Source organism: Quercus suber, unplaced genomic scaffold (genome assembly GCF_002906115.3).
Source record: "Quercus suber isolate HL8 unplaced genomic scaffold, Cork oak 2.0 scaffold_376, whole genome shotgun sequence".
Taxonomy (NCBI): domain Eukaryota; kingdom Viridiplantae; phylum Streptophyta; class Magnoliopsida; order Fagales; family Fagaceae; genus Quercus; species Quercus suber.
In genome coordinates this window covers 604,543-619,007 of record NW_027069828.1, presented here as the reverse complement: position 1 = coordinate 619,007, position 14,465 = coordinate 604,543, and the positions used below count along the sequence as shown (strand labels likewise).

General features: G+C 39.2%; 1 protein-coding gene across 1 annotated transcript; it reads left to right on the top strand.

Annotated features, from left to right (window-relative positions):
- Positions 1-7,437: 7,437 nt before the first annotated feature.
- LOC136062049 (uncharacterized) lies at positions 7,438-8,220 on the top strand. The gene has a single exon (XM_065760642.1). It carries the CDS (start codon positions 7,438-7,440, stop codon positions 8,218-8,220), a length of 783 nt encoding a protein of 260 aa, XP_065616714.1.
- Positions 8,221-14,465: the final 6,245 nt, after the last annotated feature.

Below are 14,465 nucleotides of genomic sequence, written 5' to 3'. Positions count from 1 at the left end.
AAAAAAAAAAAAAAAAAAAAAAACTCAAAACAAAACTCATTTTTCTCTTCGATCTCGATAGCGCGGGACAAATAGGGAAGACTCTAGACCAAGGAAATGACGAGCCAAAGTTCGGGGATTGACAACGTTGTCAAAGTTGTTGATCGTCTTTACATATTTAGTGGTTGCCAAGACGCATTCCTTATATCTACTCTTGAGCCTGGGGCGCTCCTTAACTATGAATGTGCAATGAAAGGTCAATGACGAATCAAATTGAAAAAAAAAAAAAAAAGAAGCAAAGGACGACGCACCTAGCCTTAGGGACTTCCACCAACAAAGCAATCTAGGAACCTCAACCCAAAAGTCGTCAGAAAGGGTTTCCCATCCATCTCCAAACATAAAAAAGTATCTGGACTTCCAATATCGAATAGATGAAAGTAGATCCGTGATAATCCTCGCCTTCCTGACCTAGGGCACAAGCTCATAGTACCCATACTCCTTGGGTTCCTTCAAACAATACAGGTGAACAAACTCGTCCAACCTGATCATGTCACCTTCAGTGACGACCATCCAAATCTCCATACAGCTAATCACTATCCTCCACGTGTTTGGCATAAGTTGCCTTGGAGCAATGTTGAAGTGGTTCAAGAGTTCCATGATGAATGGATGGACAAGGAACTTAAGGCTACACTAGAAAGCAGCCTTGTAGAAGCACACTTTTCCAGGCGAGAAATGATAGGCTTTTTCCCCTTCTCAAGGAAGATGAATCCTAACTTCCTTGAGGAACTGAAATCTATCTTTAAACCTAAAGAAGGTGTTAGCGTCTAGAGCACACTCCTCCCTAAGGGCATGAAAGGGCCTAATCTCCTTCCGTCTAGACAAAGAAAAGGCCAAACGCAGCAGTATCTCCCTCTTCCTCGACAGGGTCATCGCTAGACAACAACCTCGTCTCAAGCTTACTAGACCTCACCTCAGACACTACCTTCCTCTCACCTACCATTTCCTTAAACTAATTGAGAGACTGATGCAGCAAAAGGTGCAAATCAGCCACCACAAAACCTAAACTACTACCACTAGGTATGAAACCCTCAATTGGGGGGCAATGGGTGCTAAAGGAGCCTAGAGATGGCCCTAAACGGGAAAAGAAAAACAAAATAGAGGGACAAAGTTGCCTAAACCTCGGAGCTATCAACCATGGAAATGAAAAGAAAATGTTTGAATTTCTATCCCTAAACCAAAAAGGAAAGGTAGATATAAAGGAAAAAAAAAAAAGGAGAGAAACCGTACCTCCAAAAACCAAGCTTAGAAGAGAAAAAGTTGATGGGATTCAAAAAAGCTTGGAGAGGAAAATGCAGAGCAACAATGGCGAGAGAGAGAAGAAAATTAAAGAAAGAGAAGAGAAGCTAAGTGGTTAAAAAGCTAGACTTGGGAAACTGAAAATCGGCGGGAAACCCAAAAGACCCTTGAACAAAGCGTTGCAATCCACCACACAGAGCATGCCACATGGCCACGACATGTACAGCGCCACCACTCCGCATCAAATACAGACACAATAGAAATCTCAAGAGTTAAATCTGAGCAAATGACCTTTCATATTCTCAAGATCGTCATCACAATTAAGGACGAACTCAAAATAGGGGGGCAACTAATAGACTAGGCAATTATCCTCGTCCAGAGAGCCAGCCTAGACGAGGATAGAACGCCATAAAGACGAGTACTTAATGCCCCGATGGTTGCATATAAGAGATGAGATCGTTGGGGCCTCCATTAAGACTAAATTAAATAGGCCTGAGATGTTACCAAATGAGCCTCCAAGTCACCATTTAAGAACAATGGCTAGTAAGAAGAGCCTATTTATAGGACCTACCAAATCCTAGACAAGGGACATAGACACTGATCATTTTTCACTCTCATTACTGAATTCTCTTTATTTTCCTGAGCTTCATTTGCTAACTTTATCATTGGAGACTCTGTGATCGGCATCACACCAATGACCACCTGAGAGGATCCCCTTTTTTCACTAACCCTGCAGGAACTTGGACGACCTTGTATTGGAAGTTGACAAACTCAACTACTGAAGATCTCAACATCATCACCATTAATTTTAAAAGTCTAGGCTGTCTAGTGGCTGGCTTTGGGGCATCATCACGTCATACCATTAGACTTGGTATAGGCGGCGCGGGGAAGAAAATGATGGAAAGCTTTTGAAAAATCAGTGGCAAAAGTACGTCGATTTGCCTTCCACTACTAGTCAAGTAGCTAGGAAGGAAGACTCAAAAAATTAATTAAAAATGGGTCCATAGGATGACCATGTCAAATAATCATTTGTCAAATTAAACATACTAACGACTGGGCTGACTGGATCACTTACAAAAAATTTCAAATCCATTCAATTTTGGATGGTGAGAAGAAATCAGAAATCTAAAAATAGTAGCATTTTATACAACGTTTGAAGGAAATGAATGTAGTAAAAAAAAAATGTTGTTTCACGCACCGAACTACTACTGTAGTAGACTCTAGGCAGGGACGGAGTTAGATATGGACTTGGGGGAATGATCTCCCAAATTTTTTTTTTTTTAAATTAGTATATTACTAAGTACTAATTTTAGTAATTTTTTTCAATAAAATTATGCTTTGCCCCTTAATAATGTCATCGATTTTTTTAAGAGTAATGTTATAGCCACAAATTTTTCTACAATATTTTTTACAAATTGTTAAGATAGCAAATTCTTATTGATTCGCACACTTACATCATTTTTTATTTATCAATAACCACATACTACATTAGCAATTTGTAAAATTTTAGTAGCTTTAACACCTTCTACATTTTAAAGACCATAAAGAATTAATAAATTAAATTTAAAATAAAATGTACAAGTCTAAAAAAATTAGTTAAACAACAAAAATTATCAATAGTAAAACTAAAAAAAATTTAGTTCAATCAACCTATTTTACCAAAAACAAACAACCTTACCCTTTAAAAAATTTTAAACAAAAAAAATAAAATAAAATAAAATAAAAATAAAACTCAGTAATTAAGCAATAGAGTCTCAGAGGCCAAAGTAGCCGCATATAACAAGCAGCAAAGATATTCCTAATTCTAAATCCGGGCTCCGTCTCTAACTCTAGGTGAAGAATACGTAAACCTTCAGGAAACACTAGTACTGTACCGTAAACCACATGATGATTACTTCCAATTCCAGGTGTGTGAATTGAATTTTCAATTTTGATTGGGTACTTTTCTAAAACATTCTGAAAAGGACTCAAAACGTAGGCATGCAAAATTTTTAAATCATGGGGACAAACGATTTGGAGCACCAAAAGCAAGCATAGTTAATAGTAAAGACGATTTCATGTCAAGCATCAAGCATGTGAAAGTTAAGACGTTGATAAAGTCATAAAACGGTGAGAACGACAATACGCCGAAGAAATCGGAGAAAGTACCACACGGTCTACAGTCCACAGTCTACACCGTCTAGTACACGTTTCAACAAACGGCATAAACGACATGTTGTATTTAAATCTGACGACAGAAATGACATGTACTATTGTATACCCTTTAAAAAAAAAATTGTATCCCGTTATTTGGTTAGGAGGTTGATAGGAGATAACACTGAAAATATGCATGCATGTTAGGAACTCGGGGTGGCACAAAATAGATTTGGATTCGTGTTAAATTTGGAATACAAATGAGGTTGAAGTCCATCATATCTATTAAAAAATCAAAAATATATTTAAGGAATTTATTTACTATTTGCCTATAATTTTTTTAACCTCATTATGTTATTTATAATTATAATTTTTTTTTTCTTTGCTTATTTCCCTCACATATTGTGCGATTGATTGATTTTTTTTTTTTTTTTTGGAGAAAAGATTCATTGAGCTTATTTGTTGTTAACTTGTTTACTTAAATGTGAAATAAAATATAACTTTAAACAACTAGTAGCAAATAAGCTAATTAAACTCCCACTATAAATGAACTATTTTTGAACAGGTGATAATTAAAAGGGTGGTGAATCTTTAATCAAATAACTTAATTAATATTTATTTGACTATAAAATGGATTGTGCAAATTAATGTTTATTAGTATCTAATTACTTCGTGTAACTTAGAGTACTATTTTAGAAATTAAAGTTATACATAATTAGTATTATCAAATAATTAAAGAGTCTTTTTGGCATCAAAATTCAAGAATTTTATAGTTTAGTAGTGATGGTGTAATGAAAATGCACAAGTCCTATTTCGTCCATATGGATCGTCCATCAGAGAAGAATGGAGAGATGGGACACGAGAAGCATGCTCGTCCCAGTGCCAGCTCTATATAGAAAGCAACCGATGCTATCACCTAAGGCCTTAAGTAGAAAAAAGGCCCTTAAATTTTAATCAATAGAGGTTTTTTAAAATATTATAATAGTATTAGTTAAGTCCAAATATTAGCCAATGAATAAAATAATATTTTTTTTATCAAATGAAAAAAAATGTTACGCTCACAACATTTTTCACAACACTTTCAAAATAAATCCTAAGAGATAGGTTGTTACACGGTATTATTAATGATAAAAAATTAATTTCAATGGTTACTTCAAATTAGAACCAATAATAAATTAACACCTAAGATTTGTTATGAAAATATTATGAATATAGCTTCTAAAAAGAAAGAGCAATACAAAAAAGAAAATCACAACATTTTTCACAAGTTGAGTTGACAAACTTTTACTAGTTTTTATCTAAGTCCACCATTAACATCACTTTTTTACTTACTACTATCAAATTATCAATCTGCCACGTCAATAGATGTGAAAAGTTTTGTCAAATTTTTTGTCTATAGACTTTCCAAAAAAAAAAAAAAATCTACATGGTTCATGTTTTTTTTTTTTTTTTTTTTTTTTGAGAAGAGAAGAGAAGAGGAGAGAAGAGAACAATAAGTGTTTTTTTTTATAGCTTTTTTTTAGGGTGGCTCAATATCTTTCATTATAACAAGTGGTTTTTATTTATTTTATATAAGATAACAAGTGTTCTTATCATAGAAGGAAGCTGCGAGGTTGGTTGGTCATAAACTCATGGGTGGCTACATTTCCTCCAGCTCCAAGCGACAAAACCCGAAAGGCGCAGCCTCCATTGGCGGCTTGCTCTTTTCTGGGTCTTAGCGTAGCCTCCATTTCCTTTGTTGTTGTTCAGACTTTCTTTTCTCTTCCTTTCTCTCTCGTTGAATTGAATTATTGTTTGTTGCTCCCTATGTATGATGGGCTATGGATTCTCGGAAAGGACAGGTGACCTCACCATGCTTATCCTGACTCACTCACAGATCACAATGCAAAACACTCCAATTTGTTACACTTTTTTTTTTTTTTTTGCTGAATAATCCAATTTGTTACACTTGAGGTCATATATCATTGTTCATATATTTTACTATAATATCTTGAGCACAAGTACTATATGAACATATTTTGTATTGTCTTGGATAAGGGTTACACTTAACCAAAAAAAAAAAGAAAAAAAAGAAAAGAAAAAGAAGATAAGTATTACTGCTATATGAATTTGTATTGTCTTGGATAAGGATTGTATGTATGATCAGTGGGAATTTCACCCACGTTTGGGACATAGGGATGTCCTCCAAAATTTTAAAAAATTATTACTAAATACTAACAGATGGTGCATTGAAAATGCACAAGTCCTATTTCGTCCATATGGATCGTCTGTGAGAAAAGAATGGAGTGATGGGACGCGTGAAGCATGCTCGTCCCCAATAACCTCATCCATCATTAATAAATGACGGACGTAACCTCGTCCATCCTTAATAAAAGACGGACGTAACCTGTTCCATCCTTAATAAAGGATGGACGAGTCCATTGAGCCTTAAGCGTATTGAGCTTTTGACGAGCATGATTTCCACCAGGCGTAAGGGACGAATTGCACCATAACAAGCCAAGTCCTCCACTAACCGTTATGAAACACCAGTCCAAATAAGGTAACTTCCATGGCAATTATGGAAGTTACCTCTGAATCTTCTGAACTCCTTGACAATAGGAATGGTTATTAAACAAGTAATCTTTTCATGTACGCTATATAAGCATTCCCTTACGAGAAGGTAATTCATTCTGACACTTCCACACAAATTGAAATTTCAAAAATACTGACTTTATCATCGGAGGATCCTTGGCCGGTCTTCCCCGGTCTCCCCCGATCTCCTCTGATCTTGTGTTTATTTTTCAGGACATTCCAGTTAACTTTGAAATCAATGCCCAAGACATTCAGCCTACTGATTTCCTTGTGTTCATCAGTTGGCGCAATCAATGGGAAATGGTTTGTTAGATTTCATCTTTGAAGTTCTACAATTATTTTCTCCGGCAAAAGGCTGCAATGGTTTGGACAAGATCGAGGGCTACTAGTCCAGTCCATCAAGAGAGTAGAGATGCCTCTAGTAATCCTCACTGCGATCGTCAACCTGCGCTCGCCATGCAACCATCCTCTGTTCAACATATGCAATCCATGGTAGCCGCTATGGCAAAGTTAACCCGCCAGAACCAAGAATTGACTAAAGAGATCAATCTTAGGAGGCAGCGACATGGGGCTTATGGAGAAAAGCAAGGCCAAAGTCAGGGAGATGGAAGAAATGCAGAGCTTGAAAACCAATCAAGGGGTACCACATCAAGAAGGATGCCACACTTGGAGAGGGAAATGGACTAGATAAGGAAAGTTATGGATGAGATGAAGGAGATCATGAGAAGAGCAAATCCCATAGAAGATCTAGTTCATCGAACAGATTCCCCTTTCACGACTTCCATCAATGGTCACCTCTTGCCTTCAAAATTCAAGATGCCTTTCTTGGATTTGTATGATGGAACGCGTGACCCCTTTGATCACATTGCTACTTTCAAGACTACGATGCACCTTCAAGGGGTCCCAGATGAAATGATGTGTAAAGCCTTCCCTACCACCCTTAAAGGTTTAGCGCAAGTCTGGTTCAGCAAAATACCCCCGAATTCGATAAGTTCTTTTGAAGAGTTAAGTAAGTTATTTGTTAATAACTTCATTGGGGGACAGAGACACAAGCGTTCCTCGTCCAGCTAGCTAACCATAGAGCAAAGAGAGAATGAAAGCCTACGGTCCTTCATCACTCGTTTCAACAGAGAAGCCCTGATCGTGGACAAGGTTGATGATAAGCTACTATTGGCAGCCTTCCATAATGGGGTTAATTCTGATTTATTCATACACAAGCTTTACGAGAAAGAGCCTCAGTCCATGGCTGAACTTGTCCATTCGGCTCAAAACTTTATGAACACGAAAAACGCTATCATAGCTAAAAAGAGGAAGAGAGCTGAGAGAATAGAAGCAAACCCCACTCGCCACTCCGAGCAAGATCCTCGTCCAAAGAAAGGACAAACAGAAGAAAAGAGAGACCGAGACAATAAGAAACCAGGCTCTTCAGCGCGTAATCAATAATACACCCCCTTGAACATGCCACTTGAGCATGTTCTTATGCAAATCAAGGATGATCCTTCCCTGAAATGGCTAGAGAAAATGAAGGGAGATCCTAATAAGCGTAATAGAAATAAGTATTGTCGCTTCCACAGAGACCACGGGCACGACACGAACGAGTGTTTTGATTTAAAACAGCATATTGAAAATCTTATCAGACAAGGAAAACTGAGAAGTTTCCTTGGACGAGATCATAAAGATGAAAAATTGAAAGGGAAGGTAGAAGAGATGTCACGACCTCCGCTAGGAGAAATAAGAGTTATTATAGGAGGTGGTTCAACAGGTCAGTCGTCCAAGTCAAGAAAGACGTACCTAAAGGTAGTGCAAAACGTCCAACTCTTTGGACGATCACCAAGGACAAAGACCACTAAAGAACAAGCTATCATATTCACAAACGAGGATGTTGAAAGAGTATATCACCTTCACGATGATGCCATTGTCATTACATTGCTTATTGCTGACTATACAACGAGAAGAGTGTTGGTGGACAATGGGAGCTCGGTAGACATTTTGTATTATCCTGCCTTTCAGCAAATGAAGCTTGGACGAGATCAACTTCGTCCAGTGAACTCACCCTTGGTAGGTTTCGGTGGAATGAAAGTACAGCCCATAGGCACTGTCACATTACCTGTGGTGGTGGGGGCATATCCACAACAGGTAACCAAGGACGTGAATTTTCTCGTGGTTGATTGTTCGTCTTCCTACGATGCCATAATTGGAAAACCAACTTTAAACAGTTGGAAAGCAGTCATGTCCACTTAACATTTATCAGTCAAGTTCCTTACGGAGCATAGAATAGGACAAGTACAAGGAGATAAACTTACAGCCAAAGAATGCTATTTAGCCATGTTGGCCATGGATAAACAGGTTCAGATGATGAGCATTGAGGAAATGAGAGTTATGGCAGAGCCCACCAAAGCGTTGGAAAACATTTCCTTGGACGAAGACAACCTCGAAAGGTGTACCAAGGTAGGAACAGATATAGAAGAAAAGACTAAGAAGGATCTCATTCGTTTCCTAAAGAAGATTATTGATGTGTTTGCATGGAGTCATGAAGATATGCCGGGTATAGACCCCAGTGTCATTACCCACCTTCTAAATGTGTATCCTACCTCTAAGCTTGTACGACAGAAGAAAAGGGTGTTTGCTCCTGAAAGGGACAACACCATTAAAGAAGAGGTACGGAAGTTGATTGCAGCAAAGTTTATTCGAGAAGTTTATTACCCAGACTGGTTGGCCAATGTGGTAATGGTCAAGAAGGCAAACGGTAAGTGGAGAATATGTGTAGATTTTACCGATCTAAACAAGGCTTGCCCCAAGGATAGCTACCCATTGCCACGCATTAACCAGTTGGTAGATTTGACTGCGGGTCACATGTTACTTAGTTTTATGGATGCTTTCTCTGAATACTATCAAATAAGGATGGACAAGGTAGACCAAGAGAGGACATCCATTGTCACCAACCAAGGCTTGTTCTGTTATAAGGTGATGCACTTTGGTTTGAAGAACACAGGGGCAACATATCAGAGGTTGGTTAACCATATGTTTCGTCCACAGATTGGACGGAATGTAGAGGTCTGCATGGATGACATGTTGGTAAAGAGTCAGAAAGAGGGAAATTATCTGGACGACCTGCAGAAAACATTTGACACACTCAGACAGTACAACATGAAGTTGAACCCCAGCAAATGTGCTTTCGGAGTGTCATCAAGGAAATTCCTGGGGTTTATGGTTTCACATAGGGGAATTGAAGCAAATCCAGACAAAATCCAAGCGATACTAAACATAGAGCCTCCATGGAATATCAAAAAAGTTCAGTCTCTTGCCGAATAAGTTGTCGCCCTTAACAGGTTTGTCTCTAAAGCTACTGACAAATGTTTGCTATATTTTAAGGTTCTTAGAAAAGCGTTTGAATGGACTGACGAGTGTTAGAAAGCTTTCAAAGATTTGAAAACGTACCTCACTATGGCTCCTTTACTAAGTCCGTCCATATTGGGAGAGGAGTTATATTTGTACTTGGCAGTCAGCCTGCATGTTGTAAGTTCACCATTGGTGAGGGAGGAAGGCAAGGTGCAAAAGCCCATGTACTATACAAGTAAAGCATTGAAGGGAGCAGAAGGACGATATCCACAAATAGAGAGATTGGCTTTTGCATTAATAACAGCTTCTAGGAAGTTGAGGCATTACTTCTAAGCTCATGTCATCAATGTCATGACTGATCATCCGCTCAAGAAAGCAATGAACAAGTTAGACACTGCAAGACGACTGATCCAATGGGCTGTTAAGCTCAGTGAGTTTGACATCAGATATCAACCAAGGAATGCCATAAAAGCTTAAGCCCTGGCAGACTTCATTGCGGAGTTTACCCCAAATTATGATAATTTGGATGAGATGGAACACAGTGAGAAGTAAGTCGTCTATGCGGATGGCTCGTCTACACAGCATGCAGAAGGAATAGGTGTGGTTCTACAATCCCCAAAAGAAGATAAACTGAAACACAAGGTTCGTCTACAATACCAAATAACTTATAATGAAGTTAAGTATGAAGCCCTCCTTAAAGGACCGGAGATGGCTAAGTCTGTGGAAGCAAAGTTAATACTCGTCTTAGGAGATTCTCAGTTGATAGAGTGATGCGCCTCATGAAGAAATTTGAGGAAGCTAACTTCGTTCAAATCCTAAGAGAAAAGAACGTGGAAGCAGATACCTTAGCAAATGAAGCCTCGGCAAATAAAGCCACGGATGAGTTTGATGAGATTCAATACATACCAAGTATAGATATCCCAAAAGTGCAACAGTGGAGAGCAGAAGAAATTGGATGACCCCCATTATATCATACCTGAAGGACGGACGACTTCCAAAAGAAGGAAACGAGGCTAGAAAGGTCAGAGTAAGATCAACCAGGTATGTCCTTATGGGTGAGGTGTTATACAAAAGAGGCTTTTCTCAGCCTTATCTTAGGTGTTTAGCTCCAGACAAGGTGAACTATGTATTAAGAGAGGTTCATGAAGGAGCATGTGGCAATCACTCAGGAGCCAGGTCAATCGTCCACAAAGTCGTCCGTGCAGGATATTACTGGCCGAATACGCAAGCTGATGCCAAGGCATATGTCAAGGTATGCGATCAATGCCAACGGTTTAGTAACATCCCCAAACAACCTTAGTGAATATCACACAACAAAATGTTAAGAACTTCGTCTGAAAAAATATTGTGTGCAGGTTTGGAGTGCCTAGAGTGTTGGTATCAAATAATGGACGAAAATTTGACAATGCGCTCTTCAAAGACTTCTATGAACACTTCGGGATTCAGAATCATTACTCTTCACCCGCCCATCTGCAAGCAAACAGTCAAGCCGAAGTTGCTAACCGATCCTTGTTGAAGATCATCAAGACTCGGCTTAAGGGGGCAAAGAGAGTATGGCCAAATGAGCTACTAGGTGTTCTGTGGGCATGCAGGACCACAGTGAGAACCCCTACAAGGGAAAATCCTTTCAAGTTAGCCTATGGAAGTGAAGCAATCATACCCGCAGAAGTGCATATGGCCAACCACAGGGTCATGACGTACCAAGAGAAGGATAATGAGGAGCAACTACGCTTGAGCCTTGATTTGATAGACAAAGTAAGAATGGATGCAGAGCACAGGACAGCAAGGTACATAAACCTCATGGCCAGGCAACATGATGCAATGGTAAAACCCAAACGTTTCAACTTAGGGGACCTCGTCCTTAAGAGGGTTTCTTTGGCAAGCAAAAACCCAACTCATGGGAAATTGGGACTTAATTGGGAAGGACCCTATAGAATTATCAACTGTAAAAGGCAAGGAACCTACTACTTGGAGGCCCTAGACAGAAGGAAATTGGAGCATCCTTAGAATGTTGAACACTTGATGAGGTACTATCAGTAAAATGCCAACAGTCTTGGACGAGACCTGCCATTCTGGACGAGCCAGAGTTATCTTGCTTTCTGTTATTAATATTATATGTTATGTTTTAACTTCTTAAAAATGTATTAGTTTTAAGTTAACTATGGACGAAGTCATGAACTTTGTATGAATAAGGCACTAGCTTCTAAGCATGTGCCATACTTGTGGATGATGTTTATATTATGAATGTGGTTTGAGTTCTCAAATGCATGTGATATATAAATTCTCCATAATTTCACTTCTGAAAAGGCTAAGGCTAAAGACAAGTAAATTCTCTGGATGCAGGGATATACTGTGTAGATTCTCATAAGGGTAAAGCAAACGAAGGCATACTCGTCCAAACCATGGATAAGCTAAAGTCTTGGACAGGTGAAACCATAAACCGTCCAAACAATGGACGAGTTAAAACCATTGTTGCATTAGTTCAACCCATGGACAAGGAAATGCATGAGCAAATGCTTAATCTATTGATAGGACACTAACCAAACAATCCGACCTATGGATGAGTGAAAGGTTGGGCCCTCATAAAACATGGAAATCAGCTAATTCTAAGGATGTGTAAGGCTGATAATTACCATTTCACACAAACGAATCATACTTGATGAAATTCAAGGAATGAAAAAGTGTATATTTATGTTAAAAAGGGAGAAATTCCTTCTATGGACGAGCCATAGTCCCACCCATGGACGAGCCAAAGTTTGAAATCTGTCATGGAAATAGAAACTCTCGTCCATATCATAATAGAAAAGAATAACATTCATTCAGTTGTTTAAGGGCGGACGACCAACGTCCAAACACCCTTATGAAATAACTTAAATTTTTTTTAACAACTCGTCCCGAAACCACAGATAAGCCTAATGTACTTGAATTACATTAAAAAGGTCCCAAACAGTGGACCAAAGAAAAAAAAAAAGGGACAAAAATACAAAGATTAAAATATTTTCTAAGCAGGGGGGGCATCCACGTTAGGATCTTCCTGAGGAGGCAGAGTTGAAGCGTCGTCCTCAACGTTAACATCCTCGGAACTGGTTTGGAGAAGAGAATTGGTAGCAGCATTTAGGTTAAACTTAATGGAGCTGAAGTCCACTTCAGGGAAGTTTTCAACAGCGTCCATCCTAAAATCCTCAAAGCCTGCTGCATAGTTGCAATCTAATAAGTCTGTGAAGTCTTTGGACGCCTTGAACTCAGCAACTACATCCTCTTTTGCCTTGGAGAGAAGAGTACTCAACTCGTCATTCTTCTTCTGCAAATGATCAAGACGAATATCCTTCTCCACTATATTAGCTTTCAACTCCTCGATTAAGTTTTGATGCTCCGTTGCTTCCTCCTTAGCCTTGGCAGCTACCTCAGCCCATTTTTTACTCTCGTCCCTCATATTTTGGGTTATCGTTTTTAGCAAGATCCTCGTCTTGTCCAAGTCAGTGGCTTGCCTGGACGATGCGATGAATTTTGACATGGCCTACAAAAGAAACACCAAAATATTGGTTCGACGAGGAAAGTTATGAAGTAATAAAGACGACAAAAATAAAGTTACCTTAAAAAGATCATGAACACCTAAGTGTTCAAAATCCTTTAGGGACATGTTATAACAGACGTTTATGTCCTCATCCCTCACAGCTTCCCCGAAGCATTCCCAAGCTAAGTCTTCATTTTCAACAATATTTGTGGGAACCCTCGGAAGAGGCTGGGACGAGACAGGCACAGTCGTCCTTAGCGGAGAAGTCTTGGATGAGGTAGTCTCAACTGGTATAGATGAGTCAACATCAACTATGAGGACAGAAGGTTGGGACTGAGGAAGCTTGGGTTGGCTATATGTGACAACCCATGCTTAACTCTTTTATCTCATCAACTGGGAAGGCTTCCCAGATCAATATCCTTTGGCAGGGATTTCCTTTTATCCCCAGTTGACAGATGAACCTGAGATTGGGCCTCAGGACGATCCCTCTCACCAACCACCTCTTTTCCCTTATTCCCTTTCATTGTTGTCATTCCTAAAAAAAAAAAATAAATAGATAAGAGAGGGAGGAAAGAGTTTTTAGAACTAAAGTAAAAAGTAAACAAGGTAAAGAATGTTTGAGTTTAAAACTTACTTCTTCTTACTATAATTTTGTGTGCAAGTGCTTCTTCGGACGGATTAGGGCCCAATCCCCACTTAGCAAGTCATCTAAGCGTGACCAAGAAATGAAAGTCCTTATCCGCGTATAGACGAGCCCTGTGAACGCAGTCACGGTGGAAATTGCTCAAAGAAGGTCGTCCAGTGGCTGCCAGGAAACAATTAAAGGTTAGACAAATAAAAAAAGAAAAAACAAAAAGGGGAGGGACTTACCCTCAGGATGAAGGTTCTCTAGATCCCCAATGTAATGACCATATGTGTCCCGGCCAACATCCACAGGATTCCAAGCCCACAAGCCAGAGACAAAGAAAAATTTCGTCTTCCATTTTCTATCAGACGAGGCTAGAGACCTAATCAATCTACAGTGTGTACCCCTAGCTGTGAATTGGTAAAAGCCAAGAGACTGGTGTATTTCTGAATGTTTGTAACAATAAAAGAACTCGTCCACAGTAAGAGGACGGTCCCCTCTGAATACTTCCCTCCACAAAATTTGCATAGAGATGATCAATCTCCATGCATTAAGGTTGAATTGACATTCTCCTAAACCTAGCCTAACTAATAACTCTCTAGTAAAAGCGTTTAAAGGAAATCTTAGACCCCCCAAAAGATAAGCCTCATAGACAACTATCCCAAAATGCGGGTTACAGCACCATTCTTCACGGATGAGCAACCTAGGGTTAAGCTCGTCCAGGATCTGGTACCACGTCCTAAGATTGTTAAGTCTTTGCTCATCTGTTTTGGAAGGAATATCTACCGCACAACTATAAACAATAATCTCAGCCTCATCCAAAGGACTAGACGGAGGGATGTTGGACGAGATGCCTGCCTGGGACCCCGAGGCTTGCCTAAGCTGTTCTTGCATGACTTCCAAAGGAAACCCAGGGACGCCAGAAACATACTTCTTGTCCGTGGTATTCCCCCCACTACTATTACTAGTGCCACTAGAACTACTATAACTACTCTCGTCGTTTTACTC